The sequence below is a fragment of the Mya arenaria genome, chromosome 12 (assembly GCF_026914265.1).
Source record: "Mya arenaria isolate MELC-2E11 chromosome 12, ASM2691426v1".
Taxonomy (NCBI): Eukaryota; Metazoa; Mollusca; class Bivalvia; order Myida; family Myidae; genus Mya; species Mya arenaria.
Genome location: NC_069133.1, coordinates 63,781,946 through 63,805,337, shown reverse-complemented (window position 1 = coordinate 63,805,337; position 23,392 = coordinate 63,781,946). Strand labels below are relative to the sequence as shown.

Genomic DNA, 23,392 nt, shown 5'->3' with positions numbered 1-23,392 from the left:
AAAGACAAAAAAACGTCTACCAACTAACATATGTCGACGATTCAATTTGTGAATCTCTCGAAGAAGGAAAAGGAGCCGTTAACTGTGATATTTCCAAAGCCTTTGATAAACATGTAGTGTGGAACTGAAATCTTCTGTTTCAAGTTGAATGGAAAGGATCAAATGCACAATAAGGTCATTTGCTGACTTGTCGAGTCAATATATATATATATATATATATATATATATACATATATAAATATATATTTATCCACGACCCTAGATCAACTGCTCTTACTGTTTCTTCATTCTGAACCGGATTCTATTTATCGAAGCATGTGAGTTTGGTTTATAGTCACCAAAGCCGGACTGTGACTCTGGTTGCTATATCAACTAAAATAATGATACTATAACTGTTTTTACTGGATCCAGCAATTATTCAAGACGTTTGCAGCTAGATTAAAGAAACATGGTGTAGCAGAACGTGTTAAGAACGGCACTGGCTTACTTCAAGGGAGATAACAACGCTGATAGTGTTCAATTAAGGAATGAATTGCGGGGTTGATGTCATTATCGGGGTATGAACGCAATTGGGCTGGTCTAAGTGTGTTGAGTCCAAAGGATCAATAGTTTTCATGTATATTGTTATGCGATTAATTGCGATCCGAACATATCCAAAGATGGTATGTTCATCGATTGATGAACGCAATTGCCGAAAGGCAGTTCATTTAAAGAATGGAAGTTGAGGTGTAAATACTTTCGTGAATCATATCGAGACCACCATTTACATGAACATATGAATTACTGCTTAACTTTAGACCTGCTGATATTCATTATCGTGTTTGCAGAAGAGTGTGTGCTTCTAAGCGAGACAGCCGAAGGACTGCAGGATCACCTTAACGTCCTACACCGGTTCTGTGAGCAATGGAAACTCAAAGTAAATCATGTCAAAACCAAATAATGGTGTTCTGCAAGAGCCAATAACTTCAAGTAGACACTGATACTTCATAATGATTTAGAGGTTGTGGTCAATTACAATTACCTGGGGTTTGTTATTAGATCTAGGGGTTCTTTTTGCAACTGTGTTGACAATGTTGCTAGTAGAACAATACAATTATTATGTTTCTTCGGAATATGATAATTGATTTGCATTGCGACCATTAAGTATTTCATTTGGCTATTCGATGCGTACGTATCTCGATTCTTAATTATTGTGGAGAATTATGGGGTTCTCCACAGTCGATCGCTTCAAACGGCTGTACCGAAAGTTCATAAACAAAGCATTAAATATGAAAATTAACCTAGCCTTACATGGGGAAACTCGATAAATTCCCTCTAATTTCATAAGTCGCTATTTGTCATAAATTTAATTAACATATATTAAACATAATTCAATACTTCATGTGAACTAAACTTCATCAGGAAGTTACGACACATAGTAATGAAAATAGCAAACATGGCCCTTACCTGGAACTAGTGGCCAATTTTATCATATCTACTTTAATATGTATATGAAGAACTACACAAACAAGTCCAGTATTCGAACGTTAAAAAAATAAACCACATTAAATGGCACACGGTCACGCCAATGACATCCTCGGCACCCCAGCGTATCATAACCTTAATGATATCCTCGGCACCCCAGCGTATCATAACCTTTATGACATCCTCGACACCCCAGCGTATCATAACCTATATGATACTCTGGGCAAATTGACTAGGGAAACTTCGTAAATCTTGAATATTCATAAGCATTTTCCGACCAATGAAATAGCCGATACAAAAGGAAAGAGTCTCCTTTGTGAAGAGACACCGGCATATTTAACAATATTCCGCCTAAAACGATCTGTAAGCCGTGATCTTATTGGATTCTTTCGAACCGAGATTACATCCGTTACTTCTCGGCCATTTTCGCAACTCATGAGGTGTGTCTCATGTGACCAATCAAGCGGCTTGATTTCACCTTATGAATTGTTCATGAGTACGAGATTTAAACAGCTGATTTGCCCAGGGTATCATTTAGGTTATGATACGCTGGGGTGCCGAGGATGGCCAATGACACATAACACAAAAACAATCACAAACCAGAAACATGGAACAACAACACAAACCTTCACATACAACACACTACATATAAAATATATAAAACTAGGGGTGCTTATAAAGGATTGTTAGGTACCGCTGTGGAACGGTCATTAAAAATCTAAATTCACTGAGGGTTTGAACTAGTGTTAGTGTGTGCATGTGCACAACTTCACTCTTATCCCAACAATCCCGCATAAAGTATATGCTTTATTTAGGATTGGTTGTCGATAATATTGGGGTTCACTTCCGTGTTTGTGTCTTTTACATGTAGTTAGTTATGGCTTCACGCCCAATTAGAATAAAACTTTACTTACAGGAAGTAAACTTATTGCATTTCTCGCCAAACCTACTGGTGAAATAATGAATTTCTCAAATTATGTCAGAATGTAAAAAAAATAATAGCATTTTGTAATTTTTATCTGTCGTAGCATTATGAAATATGCATTAATGCCCAATTTCTACTCTTAAAACCATTTAACCACATGGTAACATCCTCATTTATGATATTAGTTTATGTTATACACTTAAAATTACATGTGAACAAAATACATTTCGCATATAAAGTTTAGTACCAAATTATAAAAAAGTATGGTTTGTTTATTTCTTCATAAATATACATACATGCACTGGACGGATATATTTCAAGTTAAATCCATCACTCTCCAATATCCATTGGGTATCACATTCTAAATCTAATCATGTTTGTGCCGCCATGCCTTGTAAGTGTATTAAACCCCATTTGCCATGCATTATGGTATGAGAAAATAAACGCTGTTTGAATTATTTGAATTGAATTGAATTGCCTAGCAATATCCAAATTTTAATCACCACACTTAAATGCTTAGTTTGAAACAAGTAGTGGATGTGATCATATTTACTTTTACTAATGTTAACAGTCATTCCATTTGCCATACACTTATTACCAATCATTGACAAAAGGTACTATCTCGTTACCTGCTTGTATGTTAAACATAGACAAGAAATATGTACACTTCAGTTATCGTCAAATAAATTATTTGTGAAACAACTTTTGACGTCATTCCAACACTTCTACTCGTATTTTGTCGTACAAAAATCTGTATTTACTCATTCACCGGTTATGAGCGCTTTATCGAATTATACATCAATTTTATTTTTCTTATATGAAACGTATAGTTTATTTTCAATTCTTGCTTACTATTTGAAGTGGGGCTTACATTAATATATGATGTACTTGAATTTAGTTTTACTCCGCGTGCAAATTGATATATTCCCTGAATTCCCTATGGACTATATGTAAATTAACTTAGAGATTTATTTTACCTATGGTCTTAATTGTGTCATTTATCGCAGGTCTCGTGGCATTGTCTTACAAAATTTCTCCTTTGGCGAATATCTCACCACCCGAAGGGGTAAACATTTCTTCCGCGTATTGTGTTTTAGTCACACTTGGGAATGTGAAGGGATCAAGCCATAATTCAGTTTTTATAAGACGCAGGCAGATCTTTTTAAACAGAACAACATGTAACCTATTGCGTTACACTATATAACATTAAATATTGCATTTGATTTTGAAGTCATAATATTAAGTATTCTAGCGTACATTAAATGATATCAAAGGAGATAATTAATATCGATCGGTTTATGAAATGGTCCAGATTTGACAAAAAGATGTACGTTGTGCAGAGAAGGTCGAAATTATTGTCAGCCGAAACATATGGTTTCAAGAAAGAATAGAGCCCTTTAAGGACAACTCTTTTCACCATTGTAAAATATTGGAGATCATTTTTTTTTTTAAATTGCTTACAGTTTTGAAAAATACAATGAAAACTAAAAAAAACCTGGAGTCAAACATTAAAAAAACCTGTTAGAGGCACACGGCAAGGACCCAAACGATAATGATGTTGAGAGACAAACGTATAAACACCGCAAACCATGACTTCTAATATTTATGTGCATGTTTCTTTTTTCAATAAGAACATATTTCGCTAGTTAAAGAACTGGCCATAAGAAAAAGGTCAAACAAAAGATGAATATTCATGCGATTCTATGGAAATTTGGTTTTGTGGGAATACTTATGTCCTTGGAATGTGAAACAGATGGATCACAGTACCTTTATCGCACTCCATGGTACTCCCCTATGTATCTTATCGTGACAATATTTCTCATTAACTAAACATGAAGCTCAGATACTGGAACATTGACGTCATTACATATATCATGATTGGTTAAGCATGAACCTTTCCGTGGTCAAAATATGAAATTAATTATGAATTTGTAATTACTTTTAGAATAATCAAAAGAGAAAAAAATTGTTGTTGATATACGAAGGATTATCTGTACTCGATATGCATGGACATTCTGAATATTGTTTTCCCAATCCTCGAGTCTTAGTATCATTCTTCTGTCATGGTTCTGTAGTCATGTCGTGTCGTTTGTTTGTGGGGCTGCGTTGATTACTTGTACTGTCGTTTGCAAATCATGTTTGGGGGGAAGAGTTTCCTGACGTTTTCACATTTGACAAAGCGAACCCATGTGATGTGACTTCCATCTGATACAGTTCAACTAGAATACAGCTTTTTCAATTGATCTATATATTTGCTGCCAATAACATGCCATGTTCCTAATACGTGTTATTGTTTTTGTGATGAGAAGGAGCCTGTGATGTCGGATAAATTTATTGAAATACAGAAATGTTTAGTCTAGTCTGTGGTGTTCGGTATTATTGCTGAAATTCAAAAATTGTGACGAAGTCTAGTTTATGTTGTCAGGGATATTCTGACTATTTTGATTTGAAAACATGTGTTTACTTAAGATACTAGTTAGTAAGAATTATTCATTGTGGTAATAATTTTGTTTAATTATTTTTTAAATAATAAATGGTAGATTATCATTTGAGTAAAAAGATATTTCTTTAAAAGATTTATACACAAGACAATTCATGTCTTAGTGTAATAACTGTTCATATTTAGAACCAGAAAATGGCACTTCATTTTCTAATATGTAAATATCGTGATATTTACTTAATTACAGAATCAATTGTTTAGTAATCAAAAATCGTTATGAATATTCCATTGAATCGATGGAGATTTAATTGAAATATCGACTATTCATTAAAATCAGTTATCTCGCGGGAATTAACAAATTCATCCCTCTTCAGTTCATGAAGAAAGGAGAGACGTGTTTGGACATACGAGCTTTATTATAGCATATATCTTGTTTTTAAATTTAGATATTTGATTTTTTTTAATTTCTATTTTTTTTAAAATAAAACCATGGATACCATAAATGCTACTTTTTTTTAAGGTTAAACGTCTGTGAAAGGGCCAACAACCAGACAAGCAAATCTAAAATACATCTTGATGTGTACTTAATTAAATCATTATTAGCAATGAGGTTAAGCTTAGCAGGGACAGTTTTAGTGTTATGTTGTGTTGTGCGCCCAATATATACAGATACGTGTCATTTAATAAGTGGTGACAGACACTTTCCTTTGAAATATCTTGCTGGTTATGAAATCGGCAACGTCACCCGTTCTAACGTCACTGCCTGCGTCATTGATTGCCTCGTTATCTCCGTTTGTCAGTCAGTGAGTTTTGCAGCAGTCAATGGTTCTTGTGTTTTACATACAATTGACAGTTCATCCCCACAGTTCACGACAAGTTTAACCGACGATAATTTCACTACCAGTATTATCTCGGCATGGCCTTCGGTAAGTGTGTGTGTGTGTGTGTGTGTGTGTGTGTGTGTATGTATAAAGATCACTACTAATATTGTTTCGACATGGCCTTCGGTACCCCAAAGATAATTAAAATTTTATAAAAAAAAATGTAAATTTCTCAAATGTAATGTAAGTAAATTTAAACGTATTAGTAATTAGAAAATCTAAATAAATATCTTAATTATTAATTTCAATATGTTTACAATGCATGTTGTATTATATTGCTTTTTCTTCAAGCTCATTTTGTCATGTTTTTACCGTCACCCCACGTCCAAGAGTTTCTACGATATTGTGATCATTTCAGTTCCCAAGTGAGAACATGGTTTCTAAATGTTAATGTTCATAATTCAGAATCAACTTGCATACATTGTTATGTTAACTGAGGTAAATGATACAGTAAACAAAAATAAATGTTCAATAAATATGTTGTATTAAATCAAGGCAATTGTTTTTTTCACTCAATTTCGTATCTCATGAAAACATGTGGAAATAGCTCGAAACGCGTCATAACTTATCAATTTAAGTTATACAAATGAGTCGTATAAGTTTAGATAAGAATCAATGCGATAGGGTGTTAATACAATGAACATTAAATAGGCAAGACAAATAAGTCTGATACTTGAAGAAACATTTTCTGTTCTGTTCTGTTGTTCAGTTTCAACAATTCTCAGGTATCGTTACAAGGTGTGATCTGACTATTTACCCCTTTTTGTGCTGTATCTTAAACTATTTAAATAGATTTATACTAAATTTATCGTGTTGTTCTGGTCAAACGAATGTTATGTATTCTGTAAGAGTGATCCGTAGTCAGTGTACGCTGTATACTCATTCTTTTATATACGTTCCAGAAGTATTTTTTATCGTTATATAAGTGATAATTAAGAATTGCAGAATTCTTTATATGTGTACTTTATCTATGCTTATGTTGGGAACCCTTCATGCAAACGTTGGTTTGATAACCAAATTACAGAATTCTCAAATAGTCAGGTAGTGTGCAAGTGTTTTGATTGGACTGACCGATGGAAAATAACTGACCGATGGTCTGAAAGTAATTAGTGAGGTATGCCTAGGGATAAGGATAGGAATTCTATTGATTATAGCTCTATACCTCTTGCGCAACTGAATGGCCAAAAGGCTTTATTGAGCGTACAAACACGGCACAAAGTGATATACGTCCCCTTGAGTGTGTTTATAATTCGCCGAATTTTAACATTTATTGTTAATGAATTTAGAACAATTAAGTCGTGTCTCGCCCATATTCCGATTTGCACATTTTTATTTTTGGCCACTATATGACAGGCAACATTAGTAAAGATTTTATCTATTTGTAATTAGAAAGATAATTATCGCCAACCTCTTTGGGAACAATGTGATCATGAAATATTGGTGTCGATAATGACTATGACTTGTCCAGACCACAAGTTTTATTGGCAAATTGATATCTTGCCTTTGGCCATTTACAAATGGACTTACTGCTACTAAGCAGCCGAGTACTGATTTTGTACATATTATTTCATCTAAGGATATTTGTTTTCTGTTTGAAACTTGGGCTAGTTTTATAAGCAAAGTTAATTTGAATGGTTATGTTTCTCATAATTTATATAGAACTTTTCAGGATAGGAATGCTCGTAGAAATAGAGGTGGCGTTTTAATATAGTATAAGGAACATTTGAAAGACTTCTATTGTAAAGAAAGAATTAGACACTATAATTAGTGTTTAATTAGATAAAAACTTTCTTTAAATATTGACAATGATATATATATATGTGTGTGTGTGCGTGCGTGCGTGCGTGCGTGCGTGCGTGCGTGCGTGCGTGCGTGGTGTTTATATATGGGGAGAGGACTCTCCTGAGTATAATATTATCTATGTTGACCTTTTTTATATTTTAGAAAATGATGTAGCTTCTATTAAAGAAAATGGAGAAGTCTTTGTTTTCGGCGATTTAAACAGCCGTGTGAGCAATAAACATGATTTTATCACTCATAATAATTATAATTCTTTCACTGATGATGAAGATTATGAGCCAGATATTTCACCCGTTATGGCCACAATCGACACTAGATTTGACTATGATGGTATACGATTATAATATATTTGTAAATCTTGTTTACGCATTTTAAATGGTCGAGTAGGCAATACTTACCAATATACTTATTTTCTCTCAACGGCTCTTCTGTTAGAGATTACCTTTTAACACATGAGCGCATTTTTTCATTGTTTAACGATTTTACGATCGGGTCATTTAATGAGTGGAGTAATCACGCTCCGTTACTTTTCATTGCATTGTTACAATGGTACACCTGAGCCAAAAAGATACAATGATGTTAAATATAGAGGGGATTTAAATTTTAAAGCTCAATTTCGAGCGGAAATAATTTATTTGCTACCGCAATTAAATACTGATGTTAGTCATATTGATTGTACAAATAAGGAATCCGTTAATAATGTTGAAAATTCGTTATTGAATAATGTACGGGGTGTAGCGGATCCTGTACACTCTTTAAACAATGTTTGCTTACAGATGTACCGGTATTTGACAATGATGAATGTTTGAAAAATGCAGATTGGTTTGACGAAGATTGCATAAATGCTCGCACTTTTTAGTTAGAAGCTTTGAAATTGTATAATGTCAATAAGAATGAGTGCTAAGAACATTATATCGTTAGATGTTAGTTGAACAACTTCGTGATAATATATTTGATTGTTTTAATGCATAAGCAGAATCGTTTCCGAAAATCGTAACTATAGCCAACCTAATACTATATATCCAGAATTAGATAATCCGATAAGCATTGGTGGGGTGAAGAAGGTTATTAAAACAATAAAGCGTTGTCAATCCAATTATAATGATTGCATGTTAAATGAGTATTAAATTGAATGTGCATACTTACTTGCAGCGCACGTACGTGATAATTTTAATTGTTTTTTGAACTCCGGCTGTTATCCGAATAAATGGACAAAAGGAATTATTGTATCATTGTATAAAAAGCTCTTTAAATGATTTTAACAATTATAGGGGTAATACTCTAGTTTGTTGCCTTTCGAAACTGTTGACCACTGTATTGAATAAAGTCATTGAATCTATATGTGATAACAATAATACTATTTCGGACGCCCAATTCGGATTTCCAAAGGGTCGATCTACTGTGTACGTTATATTTTTACTAACTTCTATAGTTAAAAAATATGTCAATAAAAATAAAAGATTGTTGGTTATTTTTGTCGATATGATGCAGTGGTTTGGTACTATCTATAGAAATGTCATCAAATATACGTATCAACATTTTAAATCATGTGTAAAATCATGTGTAAAATCATGTTCATCATATTCACAATATTTTGGTTATGCAGTTGGGTTACGCCAAGGGTAGGTAGTGTCCCCAATATTGTTTTCACTATTTGTTGAAGACCTAGAATTGTTTTTACAAGATAGCGTAAGTTCTGGTCTGAACATAGATGATGTTGTATTAATTACTTTTTGCCGACAAAATGGCCATTTTAGGAAAGACATTAACTGATGTTCAACAACACTTGGATTTACTTCATACGTATTGAAATACGGGGGGGGGTCTTATAGGAAACACTGATCAAACCAAAATTACGGTATCCCGTAAACGCGGGCGTTTGTTGCCACATGAAAGCTGGACATATGATGGCAAAAACATAGAAGTGGTTAGTGATTTTAACTATATAGGAACTGGTTTTAACTATACTGGTTATTATGCATTAAACCAAGAATATTTAGCGGGTAAAGCTATTAAGGCTTAAATGTATTATTGTATAAAATAAAATATAAAGAATACAACACTAATGTGAAAAACTACAGAAACAAGCTCAGTAGTCTCATATATTGTGCCAGTTGTTTGATGCTTGGATTCTATGAGGCCAGTGTAACAAGAAATAATGAACCCCATAGCATAACGACAGGTGTCACTTTTTATGTAGAAAAATGCCCATCATCAATATAGAAAAAGGACTCCCTGACATGGTGAAACACATAGCATACCATATTGTCATATAATTTTAACACAGCTGTCATAATTATATATATAAATATGATTCCAATTGAATAAAGAATGAAATGATATAGGGTGAAGTCCCTCTCAAAATTCTTCGTTAGGGTTCATGTTTTTCGTGAAGAGGAGTTGTAATATTATGACCCGGACATCAATATATTATGAGCCGGGGGTCACTTTTCCTAAAGAATAATGACCGGGGAAACATGATTCTATCGGGTTTACAATACTTCCTTACACCGGTCATAGATGTCAGTTTTACATTTATATGAAACAACATGTAACACAATATATTGTTTAAAGGAATATGTATTTAAACACAAGAAATGTCGAGTTAGCATACAATTTTATTCAAATAGAGTATCCCAAATCATAAATAATAATGATTAAGGAAACTAATGCTTGGCAAACAAGAATAAGACATCGATAGTTCAAACTTATTCATTTTACAACGATTGTGAAACAAGTTATTGCCACATTATATTAATCACTCTCGTTGGCACGATTTTACGCGAGATTGTGGTCTTGTGTTGTGGGGGAAACCGGAGTACCCGGAGGAAACCCACTTGTCCGCCTTGGTAACCACAAACCAAACTCACATGCGCCCAGGCCGGGAATCGAACCCGGTGAGAAGCGAGTGCGATTACCACTGCCAACCGGCCAACCACAACAACTTCCGTTTCATAAACTTATACCAACATTATAAGCAATTCATATCGTTTACGATCAAGAACTGAAAAAAAGCTTAATTTAATATAATTTACATTTAGCATTTTATTTTTTAAACTTCTCTGTTAACAATATGTCTTTCTTTTTACGTGTTGTATATGGTATATGGCTGTAAAGTTCATTTAGTGACGAATAAACGATATGTTTTGTTATGTCATGTTATCATACGTTATAGATTTATGAAAATATGTAGGTTTTACGAGATAGTTTCATGCTAATATTCAACGTAAGAATTTTATTCATAACCGTGTTTATTTATTTTGCACATGTTTTGACTTTGCCATAGTCCAGGAACGTACTTGAAAATTGTAAGTCGACATTGCAAGTTTAAGTAAAAACACATATGGTGTATCATTTTGCAGTTCAAAGTAAGACCGAAAATCCGTTCAAATGAGATTTCTCTGCAAGACGAAGAATCAAAATTTTGTAGCTGGCCATCCTTTTTCTCCAACCGTTCGGGGGGGGGGGGGGGGTCATTCGATTTTCGAGTTCGTTATACTGCCCCGTCGTAGCAGACTCATATGGAAATATACTTTCAGTAGGTGGGGTTAAGTTCAAAGTTGATTAATTGCAGTCAGCCTATATCTCTATAAATAAGTTTAGAACTGTCCGAATAAGATTATATAATCAGCATGCCCAGTAAATGGTTTTAGAACATGATAACATAGTTAACAAACTACTAGTAGTTCGATGACGTTTATTACATTACGAACCTAAATAGCTTTGCATATCGAATGTCCCCTGTTGTTTACCGCATGGTATTCATCTGATCGTGTCAGTGGTTTATTTCCAGGAGTTTCTGGTTGGTTCGTGTGCTAACAACAGATGTGCTCCAACACAAAGATGCATTCCAACTGTCGTGGTTCCAACATGTGAAGATTTGGGCAAGTCTGTTTTACTATCGTGTATATTGCATTTTATAAGCTTCGCCTGGTAAGTGCTATATAAAAACTACAGAAACATGTCCAGTAGTCGAAAGCTTGAACACAAACATTCAATGACGCCAAAGCTGGGAACACAAAACAACACACACATACACAAACAACTTTTAACGCTCCACATATAAGATGTATCAAACTTAGCGCGTTTGAATTGTTAGGACACCGCTTTGGAACGGTCAGCAAAAAGTATTTCTCCTTTTTTGGAGGGGGGGGGGGGCGGTGATGGGGTTAAACTCTTTCTCATGCACAACCTCACACCGATTAAAGTAGAAAACGTAAATGGGAAATATCATATTTTCCATGTATGCATCGCCTTGTGGAAAAGTAAGATTGCTGCAAACCAAGTAAATCTATCATAAGGTGAACAAGAAATAAATATGAAAGGAAAACGGCGATCGATTTGTAAACAAGGTCATGAAGAGTGTATGAGAAAGCAGTATGAACTTATATGTGCATATATGTTTCATTTGAACATTAAAAACGTACTTAGAACGAAAATGGTTGAGTTTCTGTACAATTTTCTTTTTTTATAATATGCAGGGAATAATATTTGCTAACCCCGTGGCAAAGATTTTGCTATGTTGCAATTCAATATTTATTTTCTTTTATAGTTAAAGCAAATTCTTTGTACAGCGTGACTCGTGATGTATGAAGAATAAACTAACTTTTTTGACTGAAAATATATGAAAATTCTTTTATATCGTTTTAGTAAAAAAAGTAAATTAAACGTCACTTACTCGTGTATTTAAGTCGGTTGTGACCCGTGGTGACCAATGTGATAAGCCCTTGAAGTCACGCGAAGTTACACCCCCTGAGTACTTTATTAGGTTATTATTTATGTTTTTCCGAAGTAAAATATTAAAATTATGTGACGTCTTACCCTGATAAAGGCGTTTAAGATAGCACGACATTTCGGCTTAAAAGCTTGTTTTTTTCTCAAATCGCCACACCCTATCGTTTACTATTTAACTGGGTAACTAGTAACTTCGTATCCAGTTTTAGGAGAAAATGCCGAAGAAATGAGATGAATTGAAGAATGAAGATATTGATTTCCATATACAAATATGTGTACATTAATTCTTTCACTTACACGAATACATGTATAAAAGTAAATAGAGTTTGTCCCCTCGACACATTTTACACATTTAAGGCCCACTATACTAGTATTACTGATGTAGTTAGATCATCAGCCAAATGTAGTTTTTGTGCGACAGATTGTGGAAGGCCTCCACCGCCTCCGAAGGGTTATACCAGAAATATTGCTGGAACTTCACACGGTAGCCTCACCACCTACACGTGTAGTCGCTACTATATTCAAGCCAATCTGTCAGGACCAACTATCGAGTGCCTGCTCAACAATTCGTGGTCAAAACCCGATTATTCCAATTCATTATGCAGAAGTAAGTATTTCTTTATTTATAAAAGGCAGTCATTTTCCATTGAAAACAACCTCGGATGTATATGGGTAGTTAACAATTACAGAAATCTTTACATTTCACTACACAGAAGATAGATCGCGTAGTATTTTCAATTTATCAATTAAACTTGATTACGTTACTCTCGGGTATCTTAATTATTTATGCAATAAAACACTGGCATTTATTTTTAACTTAGATATACAAAATACACATTAAATACTAAAATTAATTAATGATATAATTTATATTTAAGAACTACTTCTACTTACATACATCGGAGGTTGTTTTCGATGGAAAATGACCACAGAGATCCGATTGTCTTTCGGTGGAAAATGGCCGATGAATCCCGAATGCATAATAAGGGCATCTTATTCATAAGTGTGCCACAAAATATCGTAAGGACTAACAGTTTGAATATAAGGCGTGTGTCAAAAATTGAATTGAAGTTGCAAATTAAAAATGTTGTGCATCCTAACTATTCAAATTATTTCGAAAACTCGATCGTACGAAGCGCTCGTTAGTGCAATGACTAGAAAATGGCCCCAATGTCATAATGAGCTAATCAAATAACTGAACAAGTAAAAGTTAAGAAGACGAACAGACATTAGGTCTGTTATTTAGATCGAAACAGAGTGCTGTTTTTTTTTTAAAACGCCTGATATTGGTACTGAATATATGTTGCCATATGTTAAGCTTTTAGATTTTCATGCTTTGTGAATAAACAAATGGTTAATTACTGAGCCTTTCGGTGTACAGTATGCTTTAGCTATTATAATATGGACGTCCGGACAAAAATGTATGCATTGCACGCGATTCTTTCTGTTTCCACATAACATAATATAGCATATAACATGCGCATCATAGTCCGCAATACTAAATAAAAACGAGATTTTTTCAATTTTAAAATTATTTAATTTTCAAATGAAATGATAGGCATAAATGAAGGTAATACAACGTTACTCTGTTGGACTGCGGGGTTGTTTCACTTCTCATTGCTTATGTTATCTAAATTATCTCACGAGACAAACCCCTTTCTCAATCGAGGTGTATGTACGTTCTCTATGACAACAAAGTGTAAGGTGTGTTGGGCGTAGTGTACCGTAATGATGGTACCCCAGTAAGAGCAACTCAATGTTTCCTCTGCGTGCTCCAAATGCTGTTCAATCACGTGATTAATCAAAACGCTGTGGATTGGATTAATGTAATGGGAGTATAATCATATAAAAATTATTATATTCTCTATTATTTTATAATATAATTGGTGTATAGGTCTGCTTTATTGGAACAGGACTAAATTCGCAAAATGGTATTTTAGAAGCAATAATATGTTTATCTTAATTAAAAGACCAGTAAATTACAATCTGACTATTCCTTGTGATGATATTTCATTGTAAACGGTAATGTTTCTTAGGCAAACCAAATAAAAGGACTCAGTATAATTTAACATTTTGAGAAACATGTCATTTAGTTTAAGATTATTCATGGGCGCTTCATCGCTAATAGCAACGATTCCATCACATCGGGTCGAAATTGAAAACACTTTTTTTATAAAATAAACCTAAGATTTTGATTGATATTGTCATGGCATCGCGACATAAAAACACAAAATTAGCGAACCAGGGCATCACAACAATTTTAAATATTCTTCAGTAGTATTTCTGCATTCTGATAATAACAATGGATTGTTTTCAAGTATGAATTGAAGGTACCAGTGTGAGGTAAAGCAGTTAAAACTTTGCCAGTTCACATCATTTTATAACGTTCATGAGTACGAATTTCTTTAAAGCACAAGAAGTCGTATGTGGTTAAATGAATGAAACTAGATAATTTGTAACAAACCAATGAAATGTTCACCAAACAAACCCGACTTTATAGCACGTTAGCAGAGCAAAAGCTTATTTCCACTAAAACGAACGAAACTGTTCAACTTGTGGTTTGTAAGAAATACAATAAAACTATTTTGTTTGATCACCAAACTTGCATAAATAATGTTTTTAATTGAGGTCGCATGATCAAAATGCACACACTGTACAATTTTTAAAGAGCCATCCAGCTGTGAGGAAGTGCTCCAATGCCAGCCTGCCTACACAGACGGCGAGTACTGGCTTTATCCACTACATCTACAACTCGTGAAGGACACCAAGGTCAAGGTGTATTGTCATTCGATGGCTTCTGGGTCACCGGATGAGTATATAACAGGTTTTCAAAAATATTTCTATTTGTTGCTCCATTTGGTTTGGACACTTATCACGTTGACGTGTACGTATAGCTATTTGCTATTAGGTGAAATGGACTGGCTCTTGGTTTGCACGTTTTACGTAAAACTATACAAATATTACGAAATACAGTGTGTCAAATTATCAGAGGTGTTCAAACTAAGATACCGACAGCTTGGACCGTTTAACAAATGTTGATATTTGCTTAATTATTGTCCAATATAGTTGATGTATTAGTCCTTGTGGCGGATTGTTATTGAGTCAGTTTTCTAAAACATTTCTTGGCTCTAACGGCGTGGGTTCGATTTCGCTTCAACAAGAATGTTTTTATACTTGAATTTTATTTTTCTGCAATTTCGGTATTTAAGAGACAAATCATTCTTAAAGTATTTTCAGATGCAATACCGAAAATAAAGATTGAAAAACATGAGCGGGTCCCCATACTCTTTGAATTAAATTCTTAACAGTTTTCAGAACTTACGTTGTTTTTAACTGTCTATATTTCTCATTTTCATAATTGCAAAACTTACTCAAAAAGAGAAATAAATAATGTAAAAGACCAGTAATGCCATTTTTACTCTTTTAATCTTAAAAACATGTTTATTGTTTTATTGTCCTGTCCATATTTAGTATAATTTCAATCTTTTGCATAGTTTATTCATTTTTTACCGTTGGTTATGGTGTACATAGCTCAGCTTATGTTCATTTATTTAACAATTCAACTATCGCTGATTTCAATACTTACAAAGACTACTCTACTTCAGTTGACCCTACGCAAAACTACGGCCATAACGCCGGAAAAGATAATGGAGCAGAAAAAGTGACGGCATATTTCAACAAAATTCGTGTAAACATCACAGTTAGTACTAACTATTGGAAGAAATATTTTATTTTTCAATTAAGTTGTGTTTTTCTATGCAAAACATGAAATGCACAGGCGCATATTTTGGCTTTTAGCAGATTTTGTTTTTTTTTGGTGAAAATTGGATGCGGTCGCTTATAGAATGATAAATATGGCATTTTCCAGGCGCATTTTAGGTGAAAATTACAATCGGTCTCAATCTTTATTATAAATATCATTTCGCAGTTTCTAAAAGATAGGTGCGGTCAATCCGACTGCCGAGGCATCAGTTTGGTGTAGCTTTATGGGGTTTATCCATGTGTTAATCATGCCTCATTAATTGATTGGTTGGGAGTATCAAGGTTTTGCTGATGGGATCCACTCATTTTTGCAGAATTTGCAAGTGATAATAACGGACAGCACATTCGCCTCGGCAACATATCACTATGCAGCAGCGGATGATTGCCGTTGTAACATAGGCTGTCCACCACGGAAGGGCTACTTTAAGGTTCATACCATCGGAACTGGACTCAAGTTCGGTCCATTAGTAAGTAAAGACGATATATAATTTGTTATGTAGAATGTATCTCAATGTCGAGTAAGGTACAATTTATCAAAAACGTTACCGAATTTATAAAGACATCAGGTTCAATCTAACCATACGCCTGAAAGAACTGTGCGGTGGTTATCCGATAACATCTAAGTTACAGTTGAGTGCAATGAAATTGTACCTACTTGCTTGAATTTTGTTTTCAAATCGATTGAGGATAGAAAAAAAGCAACAACTGTTTTAAATTGTTAGTTTTACTATTTTTACAAATGCTTCTTTGAGAAAACATTGGTAAGCAAGTTACTCTTTAGTAGAAAGCAGACTTGCAAACCAAAGTATGGATATATCACGTTTATTGACTATTCCACTTCCCCGTTACTAAAGGCTGAGTGGTTTGCACGTGGATGGTATCCTCAGATAGAGCACTGGTATCAGAGTGAGGACAACACGACCTTCAGTGCTAACTGCGGGGGTTATTGTGGGGGCTGCAGGCCGGTCGATGATACACTGCCGCTCATACCGAATGACCAGGAAGGTAGGTGTCATTTAAACCTTCCGACCAGAATGTCACGTATCGTTTATACCAACTGACGCGAAAGGTGCGTATCATTTAGGCCAAAGAAAGGAATGTATTATTTATACCGACTAATTAGAAAGGTGGGGATCATTAACACTAACTGACCAAAAAAGCGTATCATCTATACCGACTGAATGGAAGGTACGTATCATTTAAACCGACTGAATAGAAAGGTACGTGTCATTTATACCGACTGACCTGAAAGGTATGTGTCATTTATACCGACCGACCAGAAAGGAACGTATAATTTTTACCGACTAACCAGAAAGGTGTTTTTCATTTATACCGGCTGACCAGAAAGGTATTAGTCATTTATACCGGCTGACCAGAAACGTACATGTTATTTATATCGACTGACAGAAAAGTAACGTACAATTTATGCCAACTGACCAGAAAGGTACGTATCATTCATACCGACTGACCGGAAAGGTGAGTGTCATTCATACCGACTGACCAGAAAGATACGTATCATTTATATCGACTGACCGGAAAGGTACGTATCATTTATACCGACTGATCTAAAAGGTATGTATTCTATATATCGACTGTGCGGAAGTTACGTATCATTTATACCGACTGATCATAAAAGAACGTGCCATTTAACCGACTGACCGGAAAAGAACGTGTCATTTAAACCGACTGAATAGAAAGGTACATATCATTTATGTCGAATCACCATAGAAGATACGTATCATTAATACAGGATAACCGGGAAGGTACATTGCATAAGTTAAACAAAACATAAATCGGCACTACACAGCAGGTACTGCCTTTGCATTCGGCACTGCACATCATAGCAATCGGAACTGCACAATAGGTTCCGCCATGGCAATCGGCAGTGCAAAAGAAGGTACTCATGGCAATCGGCACTGAATGGAAGGTACAGTCATGGCAATCGGCACTGCAACATAAACACTGCCACGGTAATCGACACTGTACAGTTGATATACTTCCATGTCAATCAGCACTGCAAAATTTGCACTGTCATGGCATTCGGTCTGCACAGTAGGTTTACTACCATGTCAATTAACACTGCAAAGTTTGTACTGTCATGTCATTTGGTACTACATAGTGGATATACTACCATGTCAATTAACACTGCAAAGTTTGTACTGTCATGACATTTGGTACTACAGAGTGGAAATACTGCAAAGTTTGTACTGGCATGGCATTCGGGACTGTAGGGTAGAGATGCTATATTGTCAATTAGCACTCAAAAGTTTTTTCTGTCATGTCACTATGGACTACACAGTATATATGCTACCTTGTCAATTAGCACTGCGACGTTGGTACTGTCATGCCACAATTGACTGCACACTTTATATGCTACCATGTCAATTAGCACTGCAACGTTGGTACTGTCATGTCACTCTCGACTGCACAGTAGATATGCTACCAAGTCAATAAGCACTGCAATTTTTGTAATGTCATGTCACTCTTGACTGCACAGTAGATATGCTATCAGGTCAATTACCACAGCAACGTTGGTACTGTCATGTCACTCTGGACTGTACAGTAGATATGCTACCATTTCAATAAGCCCTGCAACGTTGGAACTGTCATGTCATTCCTGAGTGCACAGTATATATGCTACCATGTTAATTAGCACTGCAACGTACTCCGGACTGCACAGTAGATATGCTACCAGGTCAATAAGCACTGTAAAATTGTAATGGTATGGCACTCGGTACTACATACTAGATATACTACCATGTCAATAAGCACTGCAAATTTTGCTCCTCATGGCACTCGGTACTACATACTAGATATACTACCATGTCAGTTAACACTGCAAAGTTCGTTCTCTCATGGCACTTGGTACTACATAGTAGATATTCTACCATGTCAGTTAGCACTGCAAAGTTTGTTCTCCCCTGGCACTCGGTACTACATAGTATATATACTACAATGTCAATCAGCACTGCAAAGTTTGTTCTCCCTTGGCACTCGGTACTACATTGAAGATATTCTACCATGTCAATGAGCACTGCAAAGTTTGTTCTCTCGTGCCACTCGGTACTACATTGTAATTTTACTACCATGTCAATTAGCGCTGCAAAGTTTGTTCTTTCATGGCATTCGGTACTACATAGTAAATATACTACCATGTCAATAAGCACTGCAAAGATTGTTCTCTCATGTCACTTGGTACTACATAGTAGATATACTACCATGTCAGTAAGCACTGCAAAGTTCGTTCTCTCATGGCACTTGGCAAAGTTCGTTCTCTCATGGCACCTGGTACTATATAGTAGATATTCTACCATGTCAGTTAGCACTGCAAAGTTTGTTCTTTCATGACATTCGGTACTACATAGTAGATATTCTACCATGTCAATAAGCACTGCAAAGTTTGTTCTCTCATGTCACTTGGTACTACATAGTAGATATACTACCATGTTAGTAGGCACTGCAAAGTTCGTTCTCTCATGGCACTTGGCAAAGTTCGTTCTCTCATGGCACCTGGTACTACATAGTAGATATTCTACCATGTCAATTAGCACTGCAAAGTTTGTTCTCTCATGGCACCTGGTACTATATAGTAGATATTCTACCATGTCAATTAGCACTGCAAAGTTTGTTCTCTCATGGCACCTGGTACTATATAGTAGATATACTACAATGTCAATTAGCACTGCAAAGTTTGTTCTCTCATGGCACCTGGTACTATATAGTAGATATACTACCATGTCAATTAGCACTGCAAAGTTTGTTCTCTCATGGCACCTGGTACTATATAGTAGATATTCTACCATGTCAATTAGCACTGCAAAGTTTGTTCTCTCATGGCACCTGGTACTACATAGTAGATATACTACAATGTCAATTAGCACTGCAAAGTTTGTTCTCTCATGGCACCTGGTACTACATAGTAGATATACTACCATGTCAATTAGCACTGCAAAGTTTGTTCTCTCATGGCACCTGGTACTACATAGTAGATATACTACAATGTCAATTAGCACTGCAAAGTTTGTTCTCTCATGGCACCTGGTACTATATAGTAGATATTCTACCATGTCAATTAGCACTGCAAAGTTTGTTCTCTCATGGCACCTGGTACTACATAGTTGATATTCTACCATGTCAATTAGCACTGCAAAGTTTGTTCTCTCATGGCACCTGGTACTACATAGTTGATATTCTACCATGTCAATTAGCACTTCAAAGTTTGTTCTCTCATGGCACCTGGTACTACATAGTTGATATTCTACCATGTCAATTAGCACTGCAAAGTTTGTTCTCTCATGGCACCTGGTACTACATAGTAGATATTCTACCATGTCAATTAGCACTGCAAAGTTTGTTCTCTCATGGCACCTGGTACTACATAGTAGATATTCTACCATGTCAATTAGCACTGCAAAGTTTGTTCTCTCATGGCACCTGGTACTATATAGTAGATATACTACCATGTCAATTAGCACTGCAAAGTTTGTTCTCTCATGGCACCTGGTACTACATAGTTGATATTCTACCATGTCAATTAGCACTGCAAAGTTTGTTCTCTCATGGCACCTGGTACTACATAGTTGATATTCTACCATGTCAATTAGCACTGCAAAGTTTGTTCTCTCATGGCACCTGGTACTATATAGTAGATATACTACCATGTCAATTAGCACTGCAAAGTTTGTTCTCTCATGGCACCTGGTACTACATAGTAGATATTCTACCATGTCAATTAGCACTGCAAAGTTTGTTCTCTCATGGCACCTGGTACTATATAGTAGATATACTACAATGTCAATTAGCACTGCAAAGTTTGTTCTCTCATGGCACCTGGTACTACATTGTTGATATTCTACCATGTCAATTAGCACTGCAAAGTTTGTTCTCTCATGGCACCTGGTACTACATAGTTGATATTCTACCATGTCAATTAGCACTGCAAAGTTTGTTCTCTCATGGCACCTGGTACTATATAATAGATATACTACAATGTCAATTAGCACTGCAAAGTTTGTTCTCTCATGGCACCTGGTACTACATAGTTGATATTCTACCATGTCAATTAGCACTGCAAAGTTTGTTCTCTCATGGCACCTGGTACTACATAGTAGATATTCTACCATGTCAATTAGCACTGCAAAGTTTGTTCTCTCATGGCACCTGGTACTATATAGTAGATATACTACCATGTCAATTAGCACTGCAAAGTTTGTTCTCTCATGGCACCTGGTACTACATAGTAGATATTCTACCATGTCAATTAGCACTGCAAAGTTTGTTCTCTCATGGCACCTGGTACTATATAGTTGATATTCTACCATGTCAATTAGCACTGCAAAGTTTGTTCTCTCATGGCACCTGGTACTATATAGTAGATATACTACAATGTCAATTAGCACTGCAAAGTTTGTTCTCTCATGGCACCTGGTACTATATAGTTGATATTCTACCATGTCAATTAGCACTGCAAAGTTTGTTCTCTCATGGCACCTGGTACTACATAGTAGATATTCTACCATGTCAATTAGCACTGCAAAGTTTGTTCTCTCATGGCACCTGGTACTATATAGTAGATATTCTACCATGTCAATTAGCACTGCAAAGTTTGTTCTCTCATGGCACCTGGTACTACATAGTAGATATTCTACCATGTCAATTAGCACTTCAAAGTTTGTTCTCTCATGGCACCTGGTACTACATGGTAGATATTCTACCATGTCAATTAGCACTGCAAAGTTTGTTCTCTCATGGCACCTGGTACTACATAGTAGATATACTACAATGTCAATTAGCACTGCAAAGTTTGTTCTCTCATGGCACCTGGTACTACATAGTAGATATACTACAATGTCAATTAGCACTGCAAAGTTTGTTCTCTCATGGCACCTGGTACTATATAGTAGATATACTACCATGTCAATTAGCACTTCAAAGTTTGTTCTCTCATGGCACCTGGTACTACATAGTTGATATTCTACCATGTCAATTAGCACTGCAAAGTTTGTTCTCTCATGGCACCTGGTACTACATAGTAGATATTCTGCCATGTCAATTAGCACTTCAAAGTTTGTTCTCTCATGGCACCTGGTACTATATAGTAGATATTCTGCCATGTCAATTAGCACTGCAAAGTTTGTTCTCTCATGGCACCTGGTACTACATAGTAGATATACTACCATGTCAATTAGCACTGCAAAGTTTGTTCTCTCATGGCACCTGGTACTACATAGTTGATATACTACAATGTCAATTAGCACTGCAAAGTTTGTTCTCTCATGGCACCTGGTACTATATAGTAGATATACTACCATGTCAATTAGCACTGCAAAGTTTGTTCTCTCATGGCACCTGGTACTATATAGTAGATATACTACAATGTCAATTAGCACTGCAAAGTTTGTTCTCTCATGGCACCTGGTACTACATAGCAGATATACTACAATGTCAATTAGCACTGCAAAGTTTGTTCTCTCATGTCACCTGGTACTACATAGCAGATATACTACCATGTCAATTAGCACTGCAAAGTTTGTTCTCTCATGGCACCTGGTACTATATAGTAGATATTCTACCATGTTAGTTAGCACTTCAAAGTTTGTTATCTCATGGCATTCGGAACTACATAGTAGATATTCTACCATGTCAATTAGCACTGCAAAGTTTGTTCTCTCATGGCACCTGGTACTATATAGTAGATATTCTACCATGTCAATTAGCACTTCAAAGTTTGTTATCTCATGGCATTCGGAACTACATAGCAGATATACTACAATGTCAATTAGCACTGCAAAGTTTGTTATCTCATGGCATTCGAAACTACATAGTAGATATTCTACCATGTCAATTAGCACTGCAAAGTTTGTTCTCTCATGGCACCTGGTACTATATAGTAGATATTCTACCATGTCAATTAGCACTTCAAAGTTTGTTATCTCATGGCATTCGGAACTACATAGCAGATATTCTACCATGTCAATTAGCACTGCAAAGTTTGTTCTCTCATGGCAGGTGGTAGTACATAGTAGGTATACTACCATGTCAATTAGCACTGCAAAGTTTGTTCTCCCTTGGCATTTGGTACTACATAGTAGACATACTACCATGTCAATCAGCGCTGCAAAGTTTGTACTCTCATTGCAATCCGAACTGCCAAGTAGGTACATTTAACTGAGCGCTGTTTTTGTTTAGGGTACTTTTCATATAAATATCGATGCCAATATGGAAAAAGATATTTTAAAAACATGGTGACAGTATTAAAATATTATTATCAGAATGTTACATTTGATGAATATGCCTCATATGTCAACACACAAAGTACAAACAAACATGTTTTTATGTTTTTCAGTTCTTCCAGATAACAGCGCTGTGGTTCCATCTTGTGCCTGA

At 35.5% G+C, this 23,392-nt stretch overlaps 1 protein-coding gene across 1 annotated transcript in view; it reads left to right on the top strand.

Moving 5' to 3' along the window:
- LOC128210876 (A disintegrin and metalloproteinase with thrombospondin motifs 9-like) overlaps window positions 1–23,392 on the top strand; it is a 23,764-nt gene extending 372 nt beyond the window's left edge. Inside the window, exons 2-8 of the mRNA XM_052915230.1 lie at window positions 828–896; window positions 12,666–12,851; window positions 14,913–15,068; window positions 15,850–15,932; window positions 16,321–16,473; window positions 16,861–17,011; window positions 23,352–23,392. Of these exons, the coding sequence (XP_052771190.1) occupies window positions 828–896; window positions 12,666–12,851; window positions 14,913–15,068; window positions 15,850–15,932; window positions 16,321–16,473; window positions 16,861–17,011; window positions 23,352–23,392 (839 nt within the window). The remainder of the gene's footprint in view (window positions 1–827; window positions 897–12,665; window positions 12,852–14,912; window positions 15,069–15,849; window positions 15,933–16,320; window positions 16,474–16,860; window positions 17,012–23,351) is intronic.